The sequence below is a fragment of the Gobius niger genome (assembly GCF_951799975.1).
Source record: "Gobius niger genome assembly, chromosome: 14".
NCBI lineage: Eukaryota > Metazoa > Chordata > Actinopteri > Gobiiformes > Gobiidae > Gobius > Gobius niger.
This window is the reverse complement of record NC_136865.1, coordinates 26,031,962-26,057,314: the sequence shown is the minus strand read 5'-3', so window position 1 is coordinate 26,057,314 and position 25,353 is coordinate 26,031,962. Positions and strand designations below refer to the sequence as shown.

Here is a 25,353-nt window from a genome sequence, read left to right as displayed (position 1 = left end):
AGGTGGTGACATTTTTTGATCAGGCAGTATATGTACTTATTTAGAATACTAAGTTTCTATCTATTCTTTCCTGAGTTGAAAAGGCCAAGTCAAACACGTAATGTAGGATAAGACTAATGTTGACTATATTTTCAGTTTTCTTGTTAATTGCAACATAAGGAACCTATATAAAGAGCAAAAGCCTGAGCGTCATTGACAGCACACTCCAGTACTGTATACTGCAAATGTGTAAAGTGTTAGTTTGAAGGCAAGTTTATTAAAGTGGGGCCTTGACTGAGGCCTGTGAGAAGTTTGATTTATTTGCTAATAGATTCTTGGCTCCTGTTTCGGGTTTTTAATTGACGAAGATGGTGAACTAATGGAATACGCTGCTGTGCATTTTAACATCCATAAATGACTCGCTCTTCCCATCTGGACCTGCGTCTTTTTGCCTAAATCATTAGATAGCACTAAACTGTTCATTTTTGGATTTCAACAAAGCTGGTCTGTGGTCCACTTGAATTAATGTGCATTATAACAAGTCCTTCTCTTCATGCCTGGCAACCAAGGTTTAGTTAGTCTTGTCTGTAGAGGGATGACTTGTTTAAAGGTCAGGTAAAATGTAACATTGTGGCCTTTTCAACAAGCTGGACCACTGGCATTGGGATTCTGAGCTTTATATGATATTGTTGCAAACTCTCAGTTGGCCATGAGTGTCATATTTGGCTATCGGCATGACATGGTGATGCCTAACTAAAGTTTGATGGTTTATGGACTCAAAATTCTGAGGACAATCATTCAAATAAAGACACATGACCAATGAGTTGTGTTGATTGGTTGGCAGCACGGAGAGAAGGAAATCATTGCGGCCCACGGCTGAGATCCAGGCTAACTGGCGTCCTCTGCTAATTTGCTCAACCTGCCCTTCATGGCATCTTTTCTACCTAGGAACCCTATAGAAATGTAGGTTTCAGTGTATTTTTTTGGTCCGCTATAGCAACAACTAAATAATAACTCAGGGCCCCATTAAGAAGAACACAGGCAATGACGTCTATCCTCCACAATGGCGTGCTCCTGGACCGAATGCCTTGTCACAATTTGTTGACAAATATCTTGTTCCATCTATTATGCCACGAAGTCCAGGAGAGACAAATCGAAGGGCTTCAGCAGTAGAAAAAGAGATGACCAAATTTAACAGGATCACTAAACCTGCATGATTGAAGCAACAAACTGACATGGTTAAAATAAAACATCCATTATGCATGACATTTCCCAGAACAACCCAGTTCCCATGACCCCTTATGGCTCCTCCTGCAGGTGGTGGGTCCACAGAAGGACGGCCTCATGGTTCATACCGGGCCTGTTGGTCTCTCGTAAGGGGCTTCTGAACCGCTCTTTGTCTGACCCGTCACTTAGGACCTGTTTGCCATGGGAGACCCTACCAGGGGCATAAGGCCCCCGACCACATAGCTCCCAGGATCATTCGGGTGCTCAAACCCCTCCACTACGTTAATGTGGCAGTTCTAGGAGGGGAGAAGAATCACAATTTCTTTTAACTATACACACACATATTTATCACAAACAACTAAAGTCAAGCCAAAATCGGGTCCATGTGGATGCTTTTTCACAGCAAATTGTTCAGTTGAAGCGAAAAAATGTGAGTCATTGCTAGCGTTAGCATATGTAGCATGAAGCAAATGTTAGCTTCCAGGTTAGCATTGTCCGTGATTTAAATTCCGATGACCAGCTTTTGAAAGGGTTTGCTTAGAGATTATGTAACAAGCATTTGTAGTCTGATTTTGGGTCATAAAACATATACAGGACACAAGAACAGACCCCCCACTGGCCACTGAGGAATGAAGCCGTGCAAACAAGGCCAAAGACATATAAACTGAGAGACCACTAACCTTTGTCTCTCTCCCCCGTCCGCAGGTGTCATGGATCTGGGAGCCCATAGACGGACAGCGGGACAACATCGCCGTGTACCACCCCCTGTACGGACAGAGCTTCCCCAACCTGGAGTTCAAAGAGAGAGTGGCATTTCTGCACAACAGCCTGCAAAACCCGTCCATCCGCATCTCCGAGCTCAAGATGTCCGACGCTGGACGCTACACCTGCGAATACGCCACCTACCCCACGGGCAACGAGCAGGGCACCACCACCCTCATCATGCTGGGTGAGTCCTTAAGGAACGGCATATGCTCCCATGATTATAAACAAACAAGTTCTGTAGGGCTAGGCTGAAGGTAAAGGTATGGTCAAATCCATAACACGCCACCAACATGCCTCCATTTGTACCTGACACACTTGGAGAGGCACCAAAATAACCAACACAAACTGTAATCGTGTGAATGCATTTTGCCTTGGGTGGAAAATCGACTTCTTTTGCTGCACGCGGTGAAAAGTCAAGGTTCGAGCTCTGGTGGGTCAACGGCATTTAAGTGCGAGAGCAGAGGAGAACTGTGCTTGAAAACGCTCTGAAAAGGCTTTCTGCCACCGCTGCCTTGACAAGTGCGTCCCCAGCCAGGTGCTTATCACCGCGTCGCATAAAGCAAGTTCCCATCGGAGCACAAGCTGAGGAAGAGGCAATTTAAAGTGCTTTCAGGGGTTTTCTCCGGATACAGCCGGGGCACATGCTAAAAAGCTTCAGGAGATGGATGATCGAGATTTCAGATTGGATAAGAAAGCTCGCTGTTGATTTAGATGAAAGGCAAAAACTTACTGTGCGAAACTAACTGGGGGTGTAAGGACACATTAACCAAGTACAGGTGACTACTTGAACAACCCCTCTCCGTTGATTTTGAAAAAATGGAGAAATGGGCTGTCAAAGAACATAAACAGCAGAGAGTTTTGATGCGATAAGCAGACATGGGTCGTCACCAAGCCACTTTCAAGGTTTTTTCCTCACAATTTAGGAAATTTAATTAGTTTAATCAACCTCAAATGTTTTCAATATGTTGTGCTTGGTGAAAAAAAAAGATTGTCCATGTCTATGTAATGCATTTTTATTGAGTCTGAGCTAGCAGGCTAGTTTTTGTCAGCGTTATTTAGACAGTGACCCCAAAATGTGATCCTGAAAGTTGTGACAAATCCTTATAAACTGAACGTGAAGAGCTGGGATGTACGAAAGGCAGCAGGAAAGAAAAAATAGGTATAGAATAGCACTACTGTTATCTTACTCATTTAACTATAAAAAGGTTTATGTAATGAGTGTGCTGAACTTTAAATTTCAAGGTCAAATAGTAAAAAAAAAAAGAAGGAATACAACTTAACTATAAAAATAAAATAAAAAAACTCTGATGGATGAGTCCACTGAACGTGTAGCTTACAAGTTGGATATAACTTAAAAAAAAATAGACAAACAAAATTTAAAATTTGCTGTAATTGAGTTTCCACAAAGGTTCTGAGTTGAGTGAACTTGTTTGGGTTTACAGTGTACATGTATAAAGTAGTGACCCAAATCAGAGTCAAAGTAAAACAAAAACTACTACTGCGTAATGAAACTACTCTACTACTAAACTACTATTGAAAAAAGCACAGTATCCTCTTGTAATGTAATGAACTTGCCCTTGCCCTTCTTTAACTGGGGGTTAGCGTAGCAGTCATTTACTACAGAAAGCAAGTAGGTGTTGGTTAGGTTCCACTATGCCTTCCATTGAGTCCAGGAGAGCCGGGTATGGTTACGTACCCAGCTCTAAAACGAATGTTTATTGGACAGTCCATATAACGACAAATAACAACTTGATTTGATTTTTGATTTTGATTTATTTTCACATAGTAAAAAAAAAACAATAGTCACATGATTACATCTGGTTCCAAAAGACGTGAAGGAAGGTTACCAAAAACCCTCAAGGGGCTTAACAGGTGGCAACCTCCATAAGTTGAGGTTGAAGACAAATGTGAAGCATGCAAATATACACAACTGTCCAAAAATTAAATACAATCAAATCAAATACATTGTAATCAAACTAAATTTACAGATGCACAATACCATGTTTATAATTGGATCCCATGAGGAAAATTGCAATCACTCCTGTGTGCTCCCGTAGGCTACCTGCTCACTATGGTCTGTGTGAGCCCCGCCTATATGACCTCCCCTCTACGCATCACGCTCATTCACTCAAATAAGGGTATCTGGAACAAACAAGGATAGGTTTTGTTTTTCAGAAAGAGCAGAAATCCCGTCGAAAAAGCACCGGAAATCTGTAAAACTTTGTCTCGAAGTAAACTATCTTAAATTGGCATCATGTTAGCTTCATGGACAAAATAAGTTGATTGGCAAAATGACTGTTTGTTGTAGCCTGACTAAAACGTAATCACGGTGAGCAAGTCGTGACTGTGATTACACCAGATCATCCTGTCACAACCGGCTTCATTCATTTCAAGTCAATATCGAAGCGAGACGTCTTTCCTTGAGGTAATTTCCTCAGTGTTTACCTACATCTGGCTTGTCTCCCAAAGCACATCATCACTTTTGGACTCTGCGAAACGGTTGTGGCGCTAATTAATACCTGCCTGACAAGACGTGAGGCATGACCCAGAATGCAAATGTGTATGCGCCGTCTTTGCGTTTGAGAAAGCGATGTTCCCTGGCTGTTAGCGCGTTTTAGCTCGGGACGCATCCTGTTTGCAATCGGAGACAGCTGGTGTTATTCATCCGCCCACATGTCCTCGCATTTGCACCTCGCTCACAAAGGACCCAGACGATCGGCATCGCAACAGCACGGAGAGGAGGCTTCCTTCTCCACCGAGCATAAAACAAGTGTTCCCTCCATTGTCCTGTGACCGTGGAGGTGGAATAAAGCGAGTATAGTCTAGTTCCTTCAGGATATAAGTAATTTGTGCCTTCAGCTTTTGTAACATTCAAACAAAAGTAAGATGCACTTTTAACCCTTGCATTTCAATCTTCATTCTCGCGCTGTTGTACATCGTCAGCCTCTCTTCGCTCTCCGTCTTTTGTTGTCAGAAGAAAAAAAAAAACGAGGCTCATGGTGTTTGTTGCGGGTTGCTTTTATACCCGTGCGCCGTTTTATTTATGGATTTATGTTGCGAGTCAACTTTTAAAAGCATCAAACGCAGTGGTAGGTCGCGGAAGGTGAGCTGAAAAACAAGACAGCTTTTTAGTAAATGCAGTTATTTTGCTTCTGTATCTGTGAGCTGGCTTTGCGGTATAGACCAAGCACTCGCTACTACAGAGAGTCAGTAACGCAAATGCACACTGACGCTGTGTACTTGGACAAGGTACTTTAGATTGCCTGCTTTCTAAAGAGCATGGTCCCTGTAGTCCTAGTAATATGGCCACTGAGAAAACCCTGCCAAGTCATTGCAAGTAAAACTGTTACTTTTTGCCATCATGGAACAAAAATCCATTGATGGAATAACCTGGTCATTGAGTATTGTAAGCTAACCTCAATCTTTGGCCATTTAGGGCCCGATCTTGTGTTTCCTTGCAGCTCCTAGATTTAGCGCATTTAAGTGCAGTATGTGGGGTGGAGAAACCCTCATGGCCAATGGCAGAGTTATGTACAACAGCCTTTTTCCTCCATCCAGACTTTACTAGATTAGTTTAGATGTCTCAATTTTAGTTGTTTTCACTAGTTAAGATGTAGTAGATGTAGTACCTAGATTATTTCAGTTGTTCTGGGATGTTTCTGACTCGTTTCAATGCATTTCGCCATTATTTCAAATAAGTTTCTCTGCCAATGGGGTGAGAAACTTTCTTTCTTATTTCAAGCGAAATTTACCATACAACCAGTCTGAAATGTCATCAAACTAGCAAAATAATCTTGGTCAGATCAGGAAAAAAGCCTAAATGAGTGAAAGCCCCTCAAAACAATATATATTTCCTCAATTGAAGTCATTTAAGCCAATGCCTTTTACTTTTGTAGTGAAGGGTGAACATGTGCATTTGTTTTGGTCACGATTACGGCCAAGCGAGCGCCGATCCGCACCACAGCGGGACCGGCATAGGTTATTTTCCTCTCAAGATGCGAACATTTTTAAGCTCACGATGGGGTTAATAACAGGCTGACATCAGAGACCGCTCACAGTGCTGCTTGTAATAAACCACGCCTCAGTCGACGTCTTCTCTTCTGATAAGCAACGCCCTGCAACAGCAGCGCCACTCAGAAGATGGTCATTGAGTTAGAGTTTTCCTCGTGCCAGATACAAGATCTGGCCCTTAATCTTGCTGAGCCTAAGCCTGACCAACTGCAGCAATCCCAGACCCAGGTGGCGATGTTTTTAGACAGGTAAAGGCCCATTCTCGCAAACGCAGTAATATCCAATTGGGAGTGGGCGAACAGGTTCTCACGGATGGTGGGACATGTGTGTTTGGTGAGAATAACACCGTTGGGCCAAGACGACTGTCTGAGGAGCTCAATGAAGCTAGTTTTGGGCAATCGGCGTCTCTCTGTCACCGCACACAGAGCTGGCCAGCAAATAGGCTGGATATTGGAAGGAGAGCTTTTCTACTGTGTTATTGGGTTGTTGGACTCACTAAACTGGAGCTCATCCCTCATGCTAATTTTGGTTCCACGTGTCATGCTGGGGGGTGGGTTGCTGGAGTGTAGATGTTGCTCTTGGCACTTGAGAGGGGAGGAAACCTGAAGAGACAAAGAGTTGCCCTGCCCCCCACACAGCGACAGTGAGTTTAATTGGTGTGGATCCACTTTATAGTCTATATAGAGTATGCAAATGATGCCATTATGTTCTGCATTGAGTGGGGAAAGAAGTTCAAAGTGGTGCTATACAATGAAGGTTGCTATACATTTGGATAAAAATGATATAAGTGCGCCCTCTTGATCTCTAATAAAAATACAGATAAATGTCATTATGTACTAAAACTGCAATGCAAACCAAAACAAATGCAATTTCCCACGGTATTCTATACAATTTATCTATACTTGTATGTCTCTGCCAAAATACAGGTGCAGGCTTCGGATTTACTGAAAAGCAACACCTGTGAGACAGTGCAGCAAGCCTCCTTTAAAAACCCAGTCATCAAAACATATTAATTAGGCCAGCCGCCAGTGTGTACGTGCGCTGCCATCTCTTTCATGTGTTGCCACCACTGAGCCAGCACTTACTCTCCTGAGCCATGTTTCTGGAAGTAAACCTTGACCAAACAATGGTAAATCCAGTGCTGCAGCTCACTGGGGAGCCTCAACCTGGCAACCCAGCGCAGGAAGCTGAAAGCAGGCCGAGAGCCGGATGCACGCAGATGTGGGCTAAGCCTGCTAAAACGCTGCTGCGCTTGGCACGGAGAGAGGCCGACTGGGGAGCACCTGGGCCGTTGACAAGCATTATGACTGTGCCAACACCTCCAGCTTTCAAATGAGGTTGAAATGGGTGGAGTAAGATGTTGTACGCAGTGGAGGTATGTTTGATGAAAAAGTGAGCATTCATAATTGATATGACAACACAGGCTAAAGATATCACAGTGTTCCGGAAAGTTCAAGGAAAGGCCAAGGATTACTTGCGAAATGTCAGTTCTAGTTTTTACACCATTACTTCTTTCCAAGGTTAACATACCTCCTTCTCTGCATTGGGAGGCAGACCCTTCTGTTGCCGGGCTAAGATGGTACCCACTCTGCCTCAGTGTTTTCTGAATTATAAGGTTTTTGTGGAGAAAGCACAGCATGTGTTGTGTTTACATTAAGGCTAAGGCTGAGTGGCTTGCCTCTCAGCCAGAAGGTCCCCAGTCCATTACATTAGTAGGAGTGACATATGGCTTGTTTGGCTCAATAAGAAGAACACCTGACTCACAAGCTGCTGGAGGGATGGTGGATGCCTCTGCGTGTGGGCCTGTGTGTGTGGAGTGTACATGTTCTGCCCGTGCCAAGCTGGGGGGTTCTCTGGGTCCTCCGGTTTCACTGCAGATGCTCCGGACAGGCTTCCCCTCACATGGATCAAATGCTAAGGACAGAAAGAGACTCTAAACCTCCATCATTGTAAGCAGCTTTTCTCAACCCTTTGCACTGTACATGTGCTCCACATTCGCCGGGAGCTGGTGGCACTTTACCTCATTTCGGTATGGAATTCCATATCAGCCAATCACATTAGAGCCTGCTCCTGCCTGCAGCCAATCACATTACACTTAATCAAATAGAGCTCTGCCAGCGCCCAATGACACCACAGCTCGTATAGGTCTGAATGCATAATACTGACAGCCGACAAGATTAAGGCTTATTGGGCTCACCGGCGACGCCAATCTCATTAGAGCTTATGGAGCTGTGAATGAGGAAACTGTTTAAGGTCTTGAGTGTGTTTTTTAGGTAAGAATTTGACAGTTTATGTAAATGGTCACAATTAGCGAACTGCAAAATGTGCTATTACGGGCAATGAAGTAACTTATTGGCCTTTTCTCCTCTCGTACTATATGTGCATTATACTGCATGTATGTGTAAAAGTATGTCAGTAAAGGGACAACTGTATATAATGAAGAGGCATCTCACCACGCCACCTTTCACAACCTCCCATGTGTAATTGTGTTTGTTTGATTTAAGCCTCAGTGTGGCCCTCTGACGCCACCGATGTAATGAGATCAGACAGGTGAAAAACAAGCTGTGATCCTAATGGAACTGTTCATTAACACGTTCCTCCAGATGCTTTTGTTCGGCGCTCGCGGTTTTTGGTAAAGGGAATTAGAACCTCTTTTAACACCTGCTCCGGTGGTAGACACGAGTGTGATGTTTAGTGGAAAAAACATCTTAATACTGGATAAGATGCGGTTTATTTGCCACATGCGCTGTCAAAGACAATTCAGAGCAAAGAGTGTGGATAAAATACATTGCACTGCTTAAAGCAATAGTAACTTGTTTACCTTAATAAATCCTTTCCGTAGTCCCTCTAGGGGTAATACAAGTGGGATGATTGGAGGGTCTTTCATCTCCCCCGGTGCCAGAAAACCACAATTGCAACTTGACTGCCACTGAGTCGGAGGCCCAATACACACTAATGGAATCACGAAGAATCTAACAGGCTAACGGACAAAGCTAATTGCGGGCTAGCGCCACTTAAACAGTATTTACAGCCAAGTTTGAGTGAAAAAAAATATCTCCATTGTGTAATTGGATGTACAATATCCCTCTCTCCCTTTGTTTTTCTGTCAGTGTAGCATTTACTCTCACAGACAGTTAATGAATAAAAAAAACATGCTGCGACACCTGCAGTGACACTTATGGCCTCTAGGGTGCACAAGTTACTTAGTACTGCTTTAAAGGGACTAGACGGAGTTTAAAAATGTTAAAATGATGTATTTTCCACCCCCTTGTTAATCTAGTCCCTTTAACAGAACTGTTTTAAGCCTGGGTTCAGCATTACTTTAATATCACACATTAAGATCAGATATACAAAAATATGATACCTACAGTACAAGAGAAATACAATTATATATTTAGCATTTATGATCAACAAATGGTGTATGGAGTTTTGTTTTTTGTAGCCGCAGAAGCGAGATGCAGTCAGTGTAGAGAAGTGATTCTGGTGTTAGGTATTTAACTACAAAAAAATTACAATAACACTGGCTGAGTCATTCATAATGGTGGATACGGTGTCGTTTTGATGATGATTTTAGCTTTAGTCTTATTCAAAGCTCAGATCAAACAAAAGCTGTGGGATTTTCCATCCAGAACAATGGTATGGATGGTAGGCTTAGCTGTGAGTCTTGTCCAGATACCTCCTCGTTTGTCCCCTTTTGTTTCCTGTAGCTCCTCTTGTGCGGCCTCCACTGTGCTGCAGGTGTGGGGGGCTCTCGGTGCCTCTTCAGTGTTTCAGAAAAAGATTTTCCATCCTGCCATTGTGTTTATGGGCAATGTACTTCACCTGATAGTGTGAGTGTGTAAGTGATGGTGCTCATAGGCCGTAAATGCAGAACATTTGATCCATCCTTCAAACCCCTGAGGAGCTCGCAACAAGATATTGCCCTTCAGAGTTATTTTATTTACTTGTATTGCTCTTATGTCAATTGTCTATAATTAACTCTCGCTTTTGTCATTCCAGCGAACACTAAAAGGCGCAGTCTGATCGCTGCTCCTGAACTAAAATTAGTCGCATTAGTCTCAGATCTAAATGAATGCGTTTTGTCAGCAGACCTCGGCTCCAATAATGACTTGTCAAAACAACACACCGCGCCCAGTAATTGCACCATAAACCATTTGGGCTGCGTTTTTTTTTTTTTTTTTTCTGAATATTCATGTGTTTTCAGTGAAGGCACGGAGCGGAGCCAAACAGATGTTCCTCTCCCAAATCCCTGTGAAATATGGCGCTGCGTCACGGCCACGGGAGATGTTTACAAACCTGGGGAACTGCGGGAACATAAAAAATACCACCTTCAGATGCAGTCATTGATTCCTGTCTAATGGATGCAGCCAGTGGAGGAATGCACAAATAAATTTAGCAAGCTGTCTTCATCATCAGGGCTGGCGCTAAGAAATAAGCAGAAGCACAGAAGGATGAAGCGACCATAAAACGTGCGGTTTAGAATGTAATATGATTTTATAATCATTTCTTTCGAGATTACAATGGTTTATAATACTTGGTTTTTCATTAATTGGTAACTCAGTCTGGCAAAACACTCTGTTATCTCTTTGCAGATGGCGTTTGTCTTTACTGATGCATAAATGTTGATGTGATGTGAGTGGCGTAGTGGTTAGTGCCCTCGCCTCATGGCAAGAGTTTCCCGAGTTTTACATTTGCATATTTCCTCTGAATGCTCTGGTTAACACTGAACATATGTGCAATAGATACAGATGCGTCATGCTAGGGGGTGTGGCCTAACTGAAGGGGAAGGAAGTGTGTTCGGGAAACGTGATCAGTGGAGCTCCACACCTCCACAGGAAATGATGTCACCTCCATAGGGCAACGCTATCTTCAACTAATCCAAACCAACCCTAATCCTAGCTTTAAAGGAACAGGCCACCGTTCTTCCATACTGAGATATGTTCTTACCTGAGCTTAGACGAGTTGATGTGTACCTGTCTGGTCTTTGTGCGTGCCCATGGAAGAGCTTGGTCGCTTCTAACATCACCCCATTTGGAGCTATAGGAATACATTGGAAGAGGCCAAATGCTAACAACACCTTTGGTCTTTTTGTTGTGATTGGGGGCACACAGTTCTTCCATGCTGAGATATGCTCTTACCTGAGCTTAGACGAGTTGATGCGTACCTGTCAAGTCTTTGTCCATGCCTGTGGAAGAGCGTAGCAGCTTCCAACTTCCCCCTGTTTGGAGCTATAGGAATACATTGGGAGAGGCCAAATGCTAACAACATCTTTGGTCGTTTTGCGAGACTGATTGCACGCACAAAGACCAGACAGGTACACATCAACTCGTCTAAGCTCAGGTAAGAACATATTTCAGCATGTAAAATCGGTGGTCTGTTCCTTTAAGGATAGAGGAGTTTACAAAAGACGTTTATTGAGATTGACTGAAATAAATGCAGCGGGAAAAAGTGCCATCATTTCCTGTAGAGCTGTGGAGCTCCAAGTTGAGTTCAAATCGGCTCCAAATAATTGAAACATGGATGTTTTGTCTCATTCTTATATCAAAATATTAAGCAGATTTTACAGTTGTAATGAAAAACGGGCACTTGAAGCTAGAACCATGACGCTAACATTAGCATCATCTAGAGACTAGATGCAAGTTGGTCATTTTATACTCACTACTGCCACCTCAGGTCTCACGCGTAACTGCAGTTTCTATACTAAGCTTGCGCTTTTTGAGTGACTGTGCAGGATTTTAGTAGCAGTTGTGGTGAATAGGTCTGGGCTCATTCTACACATTAGGACATGGGTGTCAAAGTCGTTTGGGTCGAGGGCCGAAATTTAGCCCCCACGGCGGGTCGCGGGCCGCATATATTGTAAAGGACTGGCCTTATAAATAACGGCTTACACTGATCATCAGCCTGTGTCACGTGTTTCTCAAAGTGCTACATAAATTCATTATTCATTCATGGCAGTAAATTACTATTGTAGCCACAGCCGCCCTGGGGCAGACTGACCATTTACCACGTGGCTATAATATGCTGTTTAAATCCTGATCTCTTATTATGTTAGTGCCCTCTGCAGCCCCCTAGTGGCTGGAGTGAGCAAACTGGTTATTTCTTTAAAAATCCATAACTCCACACAGGAATGGGCTAGAGACTTCTTTTTTGTTGTTGTTGACATGCTCAGGAATTCATGCTCCTCAAAAGGCCACAGTATATTGTCTTGCAGGCCTTGACCTTGACACACTCTGTATAGTCCCTTTAAGTAGTACTGAACGAGTTGTTCTTTTCCGCCTCTGGCCGCTATGACGTCTGTATCTATAGGACCCACTCTGGAGCCAGGACTCTGAATTCTGAAATCTCCGTGGAATTTTCCTGTTTACCTACAGTGAAAAGGTGATTTCTTTCATTTATTTTTCTTTTTAGACATTAATGAGGTGGCATGCTGGTTTAGTTTCACCTGGCAGGAGAATCCGTGGTGCCTGATGGGTGAAGTTCATCAGGGTTGGTTTCATCTGGACACTCCCGCTTCTCTCATCAACCCGAAACACAGCATGGTAAAAACCACAGTGAAAGAAGAAGGATGTTCTGGGCTTCTTTTTCTTCTTTGTTGTTGTTGTACTGCTGCTTTTTGAACCGTCCCTTTTGAACCGCCCTATCATTAGTTAGATGTCTGATATTTCCTTTCTCTTTTCTGACATTTATCCGAACCATCGCTCTGTTATTTTTCAAACAAATCACAGCCAAATGTCACACTGCAATAATTTCATTTCTTAGACTTTGAGATAAGACACCCGCTTCTTTATTGTGTCTGAAGTTTCAAGGTTAATCTCATTACCAAATGGCCAGCTTTATCTTGTGCTCCTTGAGATCTTTTTGAGGGCGAATTTAAAATAGGGTTGTGATGATAAATGGCGGAGACAGACTTTCTCTTTTGCTCCATTTCTCTTTTTGGTTGATCGCTGATAAAAGCCCGATCTCCAGTGTGCAACACGCGGCAGCAGATTGGTCCTATAAAGCTCACAGGGACCACACACAGAACTCTAACCCAGATACGTGAAGCCATTCTGGGGCATGTTTGTTTAAGACGACGGGGGAAATGGGTCAGTCGGGGCTGTGCCAAAAGTATGGACTCAAATGCAGCTGCGGAAGTACAGTTCTCATCTCCTGGGGCTGCCATTGGTGGTCTAGACCAGAGGTTCCCAAACAGCGAGTCGCAAAACCACTAATAGGTCATCGCAACATTCAGGGGGAAGGAAATCATCTGCTTCTAAACTTCCCCGCTTTGTCTCACACCAAATAACTTCAAGTACTCTTTCACCACATCAATGAATATCCCCTCTGGTCTTTATCTCGGCCTCCTGTTTCCCGGCAGCTCTAATCTCTGTATTCTTGAACTCATATATTCACTATCCCTCCTCTGTACACATGCAAACCATTCCCTTTTGTAAATGCTATCTCCAAAACAGCCAGCACTACAAACAAACAAATAACTGTACTCCACCACACACAGTTGTAACTAAAAGCTTGCAGAACTAGACACTTGTTGATGCTAGCTTGTGTTGAGCTAAATACTGTATAACAAGCACTGTATCGTTCAGCTTGGTACTCGTGTGGTACTGAGGTCACTCTCTGCTCCTGACTGTTTGACCCAGAGGGATTAAAGTATGGATGGAATGCAGTGAACATAAAATATACAGTGCTTTAAATGTTCTGATCTGGAGTCGCTGCAGTTGGTTAAGTCTAGGTTCAGCCACACTATGAGCCCAAAGTATGAGATCAGCTGACGACCTGAACATCCTGAATGACCAGGTTGTTTCATCAATGGATTTTCTTCTTCCCTAATGGTGCAGGCATTTTCCGAGACGCCAGGATCCATCAGGCTCACATTGTAAAAGAGTGGAGCATCATTTGCACTCATGAATTTGCCACCACAGAGTCCAGATCTTAACCCCTTTGAGACTCTTTAGAATGAGCTGGAGAAGACTTTGTGCAGTGGTCACACTCTCCCATCATCAATACAAGATCTTGGTGAAAAATGAACGCAACACTGGATCTTTTCACATTGCAGAAGTTTATTGAAACAATGCCACAGCGGTGCTTTAATGGTAAATGGTAAAATGGTAAGGTCGAGGTCAAGGTTTATTTACATAGCACATTTTAAAACCAGAGTACTGCCCCAAAGTGCTTTCCATAGTCAGTTCAAAAATACAGACACACAAAAACATATTACTGCAACAATGTACAAAAGATAAAAACTACCATATAATCAGATGTCTAACTCAGCTTGAATTAAAAGCCAGTGCATAGAGATGCGTTTTCAACACTGACTTGAAATTTTCAACAGAGACCATTCTGGTTGCCAGAGGCAGAGAGTTCCAGAGTTTAGGGCCAGCAACAGCAAAGGCTCGATCTCCTCTGGTTTTTCGCTTGGACCGTGGGCAGTCGAAGAGCAACTGGTCCGAAGACCTCAATGTTCTGCCCGGAGTGTGCAAATTCAGCAAGTCTTTTAAACACGAAGGTGCCAGATAATGAAGAAATTTAAAAACAAACAGTAACATTTTTTAAACTGGATTCTAAAAGTCACAGGAAGCCAGCGGAGAGAGGAAAGCATGCAATTAAAACCCACGACTTTCCGATCACGAGACGACCCGCACTACCAACTGTGCCAAAGCTAAAGGCGTCTAACAAAACACTAGAGCAGGGGTCCTCAAACTTTTTTCTCTGGGGGCCACATTATCGTTCCTGACAGTGATGGGGGGCCGGGCCGGGTCGACTATAACATAGAATTGTGTGACCCAAACCAAAAGGCCTCACTGTGAAGTAGAGATTACTCGCCTGGCACAATCATCACTACTACTATATCCACAAGATCAACACTTGATTCCAGGCACATATTTGTTTAGCTGTAGTGCTTTGCAAAAATAGTAATCAAGTCTTCACACTTTGTTTTAAGTTGAAATACCACAGGTATTCCATTTATGTTTATTTTTAAATAAAACATCATTGCATAATGTGACCAGAGTTCCCTTTGGTGCACCCCCTAGCCTGGCCTGTTTCTGTTGGCAGCTACAATACCTCACTATCATGTCACAAAAACTACAATGAAACATATCCTGAAGTAACTCTTTTGAATCAATGTTGTGTGTTCGTGGATGATCTGTAGTGTCCCGAATTGCAACAAAAATGGAACAACAGTATTATTTCTTTCTTTCATCTTTACTAATAAAGCGCTTTTCATACAAAGTGCAGCTATGGGCGTTGGATCAGGACCGAGAAGGAAGAGCGGTGGGAATCAACGCGCGTCAGCTGTACAGAGCGGCGTGATCGCGGTGTGCGGAGGGAGGAGGGAAAACGCACATTCACGAAAAATGTATTGATCATCTGAATTTGGACCAACATAACAACCCCTAGGCTAGTACATCAAAGAGAGACAAGTGAAACGGAAAAGATGAAATCTTTATGTCAAGCAGCCTATGGTTTGAAATGCCTTCCCCGAGCCCAGGCATTCGGATCAGAGGAATTATTATGCTTCAATAAACTTATGAAAACACGGTGCGGGCAAAATGAAGGACCCACTGGGTAACAAATATGTTTTAAGGGGATTTTATCATGACATGATCGCTGGACAGACAGGTACTACACTCAAACCCACACGTAGGCTATTGAAATAAAATCCGGGAGAGGGAGAGAGGAAAGAGGTGAGACTTGCCTCAAGTGTCAGAGAAATGTAGGCAAACTATTCCACTGTCAAGCACAAACAGAATCAGGAAGCTATTTTCATTCATATCTTAATGCTGAGCAGCAACAGTGCAGAGTTTTTTTATTTCCCGACAGAATCGCGCAGCAGTGGCTCCGCCTGAAGTGAACACATGCGCGCGTCTGATTACAAGCCCAGCAACAGCGCAGTCCGTGTGGTTAGGTGTAGTTGGAGGCTAGCCTTTTGTGACTTTAGTTAGTTTTTTCGTTCATACGCTTGTTCTGGTGTTATTAGTTCATTTTCCGGTTAAATTTCGTTCACTTAGCGTTGCTAGTTTGTGTTGTGTTTAGTTGGAGATAGTTGTTCTGCGTTTATTTCTGGTTAATATTCGTTTCTTCGTTTGGGCTGACTTTGCTCCACAGAATAAGCATAAAAACACTACACTCACTGTGCACTCGATCTTCTGGGGATCCGTCGTAGAACTTGCTGCTCTTAAACCTCTTTATCCATGATTCTCACTCGTCTGGTCAGTCCTCAGCTCCAGTTGAAAAAACTTTATAATCCACAAACACAGGCCTGTCTCCACCTGCCCCGCGCCTACCGCCGCTTGTTTTACGTGTCTAAGGTTGTAAATAAGCCTTAACTTATCTGTGGTGTAGCTGCTGGAGCCACGCGCTGTTGTTTTGGTCAGTGGAGGCAGCGTGCGAGATGCATTCAGGGACCGCGGGAAAGGCGCACTTCTTACTGTCCCTTTTTCCCCACAAACGCGGGGAAAATCGGGACAAATATACAACAGTGGGGTTCTCCAGTGGGGGGGCAATAGGGGTGGCAGGGACTGGCTCCCAAACATCAGCAGGAACGACCGCAGGAGGAGGAAAAGCCGGCGGAAAAATGACGAAAAAATGCCATTCGTAACGCATCGTGCCTATGTGTAAACCCAGCATAACTAATTTTATAACAAAATATATTTTTAATTAAACAACAACAAGCAAACAAACAAAAATACAAGCATGTTATTTGCCAAAAGCAATAAAAACAAATTATAAAAAAAAAAAAATTTGACCAATTTTGGGAATGGCCTCATCGGGCCGGTTTACATGGTGGGGGGCAGAAGGGGTGGGGGGCCGGTCAAAGGGACGTGGCGGGCCGTAGTCGGCCCGCGGGCCGTAGTTTGAGGACCCCTGCACTAGAGCATGTGACGTTTTTGTGGCCCTTTTTCTGTTAGAATGTCCTCTGCATGTTCAAAGCCTGTAAACTATAACGCAATCTGAGCCGTTCTACACTCTGTCTGCATTTCCCTGATTTGTAACTGCAACCTGCCATTAGCTTTAATTGGAGGCTCATATTGCTTGATTCCCCTTGGGGTCAACAGAAGTGTGCACAAACACTTTCTCTGAGACAAGAAACACCATGGCTGCGTCTGAAACCATCAAATTGTAGCCTCTAAGCACAAACACTAGCAACTAACTCCTTAACCTTTCATGGGGTCGACTGTTAGACCTCTATGCAGTTAGTGAACTAGAGCTTCAGCAGCATTTTGAACCATCCGTCCGTCCTTAAACAGGGGAAAGGGAAGTGACATCACCAACAGCTGTTTTTCTTCTTCTTTAAAGTTATTGGTGGAGTGCAGGCCAAACAAAAGTGCATGTCGCCCCCTACTGTACAGTGTCCAACAACAACATAGTGTCCAAACGAAGACATTTAAGGAGAAAATAAAATCCAAATGATCCATACGTTTCCCTTTAGTGTTATTTTATTTCAGCAGCTGTTTCTTAAAGCTACAGTAGCAAATGATCCATGTGGCTTAAGTTTCTACTAAATGAAAACAAAAGCATTTAATCCATTTACTGAGTTTCCTCTTTAACACTGACATGTGACTGAGCTGTGGGGACGACAACATGGATTTTGTCACTTTTATAAAGTTTGGCTTGTGCAGAATCTTATTTTTTATTATTATTATTTTTGTTGTTAAATGTGCTCCTGTCAATCAACAGTGGTTGCGCATGAAACACTCGAGTTGGGGCGCAGTGGCTTATGGGATGGCACATAGCCCCTAATCACTGGTTAGTTAGCACCAGAGGTCCCTATGCTAAAGTGGCTATGATAGTTAGCATGGAGGCTCCTTTTCCTAACTACTTCCTAACTGACAGACCAATTCGGAGGCATCTTGCCATGGCGGACGCTGACGCACATCCGGTTTGGCGTAAGAGCTCTTACCAATCTGCTTATTTCGGACGCAGCCCATGGCCCTTGTGACAAAGTTTCTTCCATGGAAGTATTGAATTTTACAAAGTAAAATACAATGTTGAGGTCCCTGAAAGCAGCTTCTTCATTAATTTATCCACAGTTACGCTTTGACCTTCACTGACCTTTCTTTGCCCTGCTGTCTTTGTACAACCCAAGATGATGCAACTGATGAAATTAAAATGTGGAAAGTTGAAATTTATTTTCACTTATTCCAAATGGAGACACTTATGGAGCCTTGGCACACACTACAAACAAACACAAGTGTGGCCTGACTTTTCAAATCTGCGTCAAAAAAAAAAAAAAAGTCTTAATTACTTTACTCGTCTCCCTGGAGCTGTAACAAGATCTGCCTGGTTATTCCCTCTTGTGAGTTTCAGGTCTCGGGCGGTTGGTCCTTGTTGAACTTGTGTTTCTTATCACTTTGGCAGCAGACACAGCGGGGCGATGGAGGGGGAGGGTGGCAGCTCTTGGAGGCCTGGTTTGTGCGGAGGCAGAAGGAAGCGGGGATGAGGGCTGGTTGGTCGGATGGAGCGCGCGAAGCTGTGGAAGTCTGGTGGCGGAGGGCAGCTGGCATCTGTCACTGGCGCAGAGCGGTGCCGGAGTGATCCCATCGCACTCCGCAGAGGACCTGTCTGACCTGAATATGAATCAAATCTGTCACTTTAAGAACAACTCCACAACAAGCGCCGAGGCACTATGGCTGCCTGGTCGGGTATTACATGTTTTGTGGATTTGTGAGTGGCAGGAGTGAGTTGAGCGTGGAGTGTAAACAAAAATGTCATGGGTACAGCCATTACAGTGACAGGCCGGATGTGAATGCCAATCCTCCACCAGCCCTGACCAAAACACTCTGATGGTGCCTTTGCCTTTTCGCACAGCGGAGCCCTTCGCTGCAGGTCTTACAGCTGTTTCAGTGCAGGCCCTCCTTTTGACGTGCTTTCGGACAGGACCATACCGTGGGCTGGGCCGCCTGTAGTACTTTCCAGAGAGAGACCAGAGGGGTATATATGGAGCTGGATTAGAGGGTTAGTGGGGTAAGTTTAGTTAACCCTAGTTTTGCAGTACTACAAAGCTGGATAACTTTCTAGCAGGGTAGATCTCCATAGAAGCATCCCCTTAGTGCATAACCTGCCCAGGACCAGGTTTAGTTCCCAGTTTAGATAAGAAGACGGCTCTTTGACCAATCAGAGGAGAGAATCCTCCGCTTTGAGCAGCGGCAACAGAAGTCCTTTATATCAAAGCACGCATGGATCTTATAGCGACATTGTGCTGTAGCTTTTACTACACATGTGGCTGATGCAGGCTGTAGATGAATACATGAAAAGGCCTATTTCTCGTTCACATAATACTATTTGTGTTACATTAAAGTTTTCATAAAGGTCGTTAACAAATATGAACATTCTCCATAGGTGCTGCTTGGTTCAGACTCGCGTCGTTCATGGCGCTGTATAACATATTCCGTGAAGCTCCACGTCTGGGTTTGTCAACCCGGGAATAAAATCCAACCAACTTCAATTCAACCAGCTTCATAACACAGCCCTCAGGCAATACATGTATTTAGAACACTTTAAATTTAAAGGCGCTCTGACCAACTTGAGCGCTGAATTTGGAGGATATCGCAATTGGGTGAATAAATAACGGTAGTATCGGCGTATAAATTCATTTGTGAGTGACATGCAAACCTTTGGCCAGCTGTTAATAAAACTATAAAACAACAGAGGACCCAGAGAAGATCCTTGGGGAACAGATCCATGTATTCAGAACATAGACTGTATATATAAATGGACAGCTTCTGCTCACTCCTCCCCGTTTACCATGACCATGGTCGACGGGGAAATCATGGAGGATTTACAGACTCCTCCTCCCCAGCTCTGTTGAATTATGTTCCTAAAAAGGGCATACGGGCGGGATCTTCACTGTAGACTCGGCCCTTGCGTGACATGTAGCTCGCGCTGCTCCAATGCTAACAGTCCGACCCTCATTAAGTACGAGATTTCTAAAATTCTTCTTGCGAAAACCAGCCTGGTTTCCCAGTGTTATCACGGGAGGAATATCTAGCCTAGTCTAGTGTTTAAAAAATAGAAACCAGGCGTTAAAGTTGTTTTTAACGTGTCTAAAGTCCAATGCTTTTCAATGGGGGACTAGCGGCGATATGGAGGTACTACAGCAGTGGCGGCCTCTAGTGCGGCCTCTACTGCAAGCTTTATTTCTCACTCCATTATGAATTTTCTGCAGAGAAAAGTACAATTGGGCCAGAAGTTTGCTTTGCATCGGAGTGGTGGGTTTTCACACTACACAAACAAAGCCAATGTCACTGAGCCACTGATAAGTTTTTCGATGTGAATGTGAGCAGACGCGACACGGTCTTGCTAAAGGTCAGAGCAACATAAACTACATCAAAAGAATATAACTGCCACTCTATACCATTTCTTTTATACGAGTGCATGCTTCTGCACTCACCTCCTCAACCCTCTCCTCTCGCTCCGTCCTAAATCTGTCCACTCCCACCCGTCTTTATCTTCTGCACAGTGTAAAAATCAACACTTTCTTTTTTGTCGACTGGGTTGAGTTTGAGAGCAGCTTCAAAGCCAATTAAAACAAAGACCAAGTCGGTAAAACATCCCCAAACAAACAAAACAAACTAATGAGTACAGAAAGAAGGGGAACAGTAGCTCCGCGTGAGGCAACGGTTTGATCAGCATTTGTGTTTCCAACGCAAAGTTTGAGGCAATGAGGTAGATCAAAGTTCACACGGGATTTCCTTTGTTATGCGCCGAAATGCACTGAAAAGAAAGGTAGTTGTGGACCGCTTTGATTGATTTGAGTCGCGCGTGTTTGGTAAATAGTCAGTTGCATTGTTGTGGGAGAAAATGCCTTGTTACTCCTCTGTAAAACTAAGTCACTATGTCATTATTGCTTTATGATGAAGGCGACACTGTAGAGCACTCCAGCATGACCAATAATAAACATCTATGTGAAGCCTTAATGTTTTCTGATGCCAAAAGCCAGTTTCACAAACCGAGCCGCCTTCATGCAGCTTCTCTGAGCTCTATTTATGGATTTATTCTGACAAACCACAACAACAGTCCACAATGAGAGGCATCGACATGCTACAATCTCCTTAAAAAGCACTGAAACAGCCGATTGTGGCTACAGATGAACAAATTGGCCTTCGCTGAGAGTTTGTCGACCCACATGGTGAGCAGCAGCTCCTATAAAGAAGAAACATAAGGCGCGACTGTAAAGCACAAACAAAATACGGTGAATTGCTACTTTTACAATGGAATCTGCAAAGATAAACAGCGCCTTCGAGTCGTTGCTGCCCAGGCACAGGAGCTGCTCTGGGGACGTGACCGGAAATACTGAGAAATGCTGAGGAAGAGAAAAGACGTCACGTGACTCAAACTCACTGGCTCTAAAATCAACATTTCTTAGAAAAGACTATTTTTATAGAGACATTGCTTCAATGATTTTACTGCATACGATCATCAACTATACAAAAGGTCCAAAAGAAATTCAGCTGCAGATATGCTAAAAGTTCAAGTTGCCTGTTTAGCCCAATTTGGTTTTGAATATCAAAGTTTCCCCTGTCATACATACAAATCATCCATCCATTTTCTTATGGCTCCTCCTTAAGATGGTGGGTCCATGGCCTCACGATTAACCGGGCCTGTTGGTCTCTCATAAGGGGCTTCTGAACCGCTCTTTGTCTGACCCGTCACCTAGGACCTGTTTGCCCCAACAACAGGGTCAACCGGGCGCTCAAACCCCTCCACCACATTAAGGTGGTGGTTCCAGGAGGGGACATTCAAAATACTAATCATACACAATGAAATATGCCATTTTCTCCTTTTTTTTTGCATTTGTGGCATTACATTTGTGCCAATTTTTATTAAAATTGCATTAAAAATCATTACATTTGACTTACTGCCTCCTGTAGAAACTCTGGTTTAGAATTGGAAGATGTTCTTCAGCTCTGGGGTTGCACGGTGGGGGGGGGACAGAGGCGGGTCGTCTTGTGACCAGAGGATCGGCGGTTCGACTCCCGCATGGTGCACACTGTTCTTATGTCCTTGGGCAAGACACTTCACCCACCATGCCTCCAGTGTCTGCGTGTGCGAATGGGTGAGTGGTTCCTTGATGTAAAGTGCTTTAAGCGCCTAAAGCAGGCAGAAAGCACAATATAAATGTGACCATTTACTTTCTCTGCACACCAGATTCAAACACTTCGCCTGAAGAAAGGCCTAGCGGTGCCCACAGTGGCTCAGTCGGGGAATCATCTTAAACCCTGAAGGTTGGCGGCTCAATCCCAGCTCCAACTACTGCCTTCTCTTGAACCCTTGTGCTCGACACTTCATCCACCTTTCCAATGTGGTTTGGGAGAAACTAATTGGCAGCCACGTTTCCGTCTGTGGCAGCAAAATTATAGCTTAGCACCACAGAGTTTGGGGAGAGACTGAATTTGGTCAACTGAGAATTTTGTCGAACTTGTAAAGCACCATTTCTACACACATAATTATCTGTCAAGTTGATTTAAACCTTTTTGACGACTTAACCCTCGCCAGTATCGCTTTCGCATATGTTCTGAAGGGATTTTACGGCTTTTTAAATGATTTCCAATCTACTGAGCTTATTATTGGTGTCATGCAATGAGTAAAATAGAAAAGTGGAAGTTTGTGAGTGTGTTTTTCTGGGCATGTTGTCTCTTTTACGGCTGTAAACTCGCATAGGTTAATGATAGAAGTTGCGGCACATTCTTCCCCCTGCATTGCTTTGGCTGCACATTGAATCTGTAAAAGTTTCTATATAAAACAACAGCTCTAAAGTTCTGCAGCACTTCGTAATGTGACCTCTGTGATGATCGCAGTCACCTGCCGCAATTACTTCCACTAATTAAAATCACAACAGGAGAAGAGGCAACAAGTTTTCATATACAGTATATGTGCCTCTGAAGTTGCTCTGTCTGTTGCATAAGGTACAGCATCACTAGTTCAAGGAGGGTTTTTGCAATTGTGTACTTTTTGTGGAAGAAACTGAATATCCCATTGCAGTGGGCGGGTTGAGGATTTTTCGATCAACATCTGCCAAACACATACGCAACTTCTGCTATTCCTTTTAAGTTCACCGGTCGCTGTGGCTCAAAGTTAAACGTGGGATTGGGTGTAGAAAATAGAACTGGCCGAACTGCTGAACTCCATTTGTGCACCTGCCAGGATTAGAATCACTTTGGAAACCCATGTATTTTAACAAATGACTTGGCAATCATCTGAAAGTAGACGTGTGGATTCTGCTCATGCACGAATGAGCCTCTCACTTTGTTCCAGACTCATTTGCGGAGAAGATGTTTGTTGAACGTCCACCCAAAAAAAGCCAGTGTATACTTGTGTGTGTGTGTGTTGACGGAATAGCCCGAGTGCACCAGACACACTTTTGTTTTCAGTGATTGCCTGGAGTTTCACTTCTTTTAATAAGTGCGGTTCATCCACTTCCAAAGCAGGCAGTTTAATTTTGATGCGGTGCAGTGACTTGTCTCGCCTCTGGCCAGACGTGGAAAGCGATACGTTTGCTGAGTGTGTTTTAAACCGCTCTCGTCTCACAGCAAGAACGTCCTGGGTTTGATTCCTGGACCGGATGAGGCTTTGTGTGTGGAGTTTGGGTGTTCTCTCTGGGGTTTCTTTCATGGGTTAGCACCATCAGCCTAAAACATGCACAGTGGGTCCAGCTGAAGAGTCATGAGCAAATTAAGCTGAGAGTATTGCAGTTATTTGTGATAGAAATTGTCATAATTGTTGTGTTTTTTTCCAAGAAGCTTTTAGATGTGGGTAAAGCCAAACTGGAGAAAATGTACTCAGTTCAGGTGGGTGTTAAGAGGTTAATATAATCATATTTCATCAAGGTCCTCTGCTTCATCTTTGTTCTCCACATGGACAAAGCACAGTGCTTTCCTTTGGCTGTGAATGTTAAGGCCTAAGGTTGGCGGACCCAAAGAGTAGACTGAAAGCAGGTAAGCACAAGGTTTATTTTGACAATAGTGGGGAAATGGCTGCAGGCTGGTTGGGCCGGGGGTTGGGGTCGTAGTAGTTTAAAGCAGGCTGGAGTGGGTAAGTGCTGGGCCTGGCGCAGTGAAGCGGATGAGTATTGGCAGGGTGGTAGCGAGCAGGCACAGGGATCTGACGAGGTGCAGGAAAAAAACTTATAAAAAACAAACAAAAAATAGGCCTGAAGAGTCTTCTCACTGAGGTAGACTGACGATCTGGCAGAGATGTGGCGGAGAGCCCATGCTTAAATACTGCAGGTGATGAGGAGTAGAGTGGATTCAGTTGTGCCTAGCCAACCAGGGAGCAGGAGCACAGGGAGCAGCCACACCCGCCAGGGAAGCTTGAGCAGATTGAACTGCCACGCCCACAGCATCAACAGACAGGACAGAAAAAACAAAGGCTGCGTCCGAAACCATCAAATTATAGCCTCTATGTCCTAACCCTCGCTCTTGATCCTTAACCTTTCATGGGGTCAACTTTTAGATCTCTATGCAGTTAATGAACTCGAGCTTCAGCAGCATTTGCCCAATTCGACCGTCCTTACCCAGGGGAAGGGGAAGTGACATCCCCACCTGCTGCTGTTCTTCTTTAAGGTTATTGGCAGACTGCAGGCAAACAAAAGGGCATCAACAACAACGTGTCCAAATAAAGACATAAGGAGAAAAAAAAAGAAAAACCCAGAGGAGGGTGGGGGTGTTGGCGGTGCTGTGGCTTATGGGACGGCACATAGCTCCTAATCACCGGCTAGTTAGCACCAGAGGTCCCTATGCTAAAGTGGCTATGATAATTAGCATTGAGGCTCGTTTTCCTAACTCCTTCCAAACTGACAGCCCAATTCGGAGGCTTCTTATCATGGCGATGATGCACATCCAGTTTGGCGTTAAACTAATTACCAATCTGCTCGTTTCGGAAGGGGCCAAAAGGACAGGGACATACACTGTAACTGTGAATTTTAATAGGAAGCTCTTTCAAACGGGCAAAACATTTTAGACATCGTTTCAGTCTCACAAACAACTTTGAATTTCATTTTAGTCTGCGAAAACATTACTTTGACGAAAAAGATGACAAAATATTCCAGTCGATGAAAGTAACACTGTTCTAGAGGCAGCCATTATGCATGTTGTAGCATTAGTAGTAGTAAGCAGTTCAGCAGTCCCACCCCCTGATGGTGCTGGAAGTCAAAACCCCCACAGACTCTGCAAAAATAGTAAGTAAAAGTAGTTAAAAAAGAAAGTGTCGCTTTTTTTAATCAAAAAGTCTATGGAGATTTACAGTGGGATTTTTTCTTCTGACACTGGGAGAGCGGCGGGAATGTCGAGCAGCAGGAACGTGTTTCCCCACGAGCCAATAGTTAAGCACTGGCAGTACAATCCCTGTTACACACAGTCCAAGGCTCATCGTCCA

At 43.9% G+C, this 25,353-nt stretch overlaps 1 protein-coding gene across 2 annotated transcripts in view; it reads left to right on the top strand.

Annotated features, from left to right (window-relative positions):
* The window catches only part of pvrl2l (PVR cell adhesion molecule related 2 like), a 640,829-nt gene that overhangs the window by 308,599 nt on the left and 306,877 nt on the right, over window positions 1-25,353 (top strand). For both annotated transcript variants that reach the window (XM_079570958.1, XM_079570957.1), the window contains exon 3: window positions 1,912-2,155. In XM_079570958.1, the coding sequence (XP_079427084.1) occupies window positions 1,912-2,155 (244 nt within the window). The remainder of the gene's footprint in view (window positions 1-1,911; window positions 2,156-25,353) is intronic.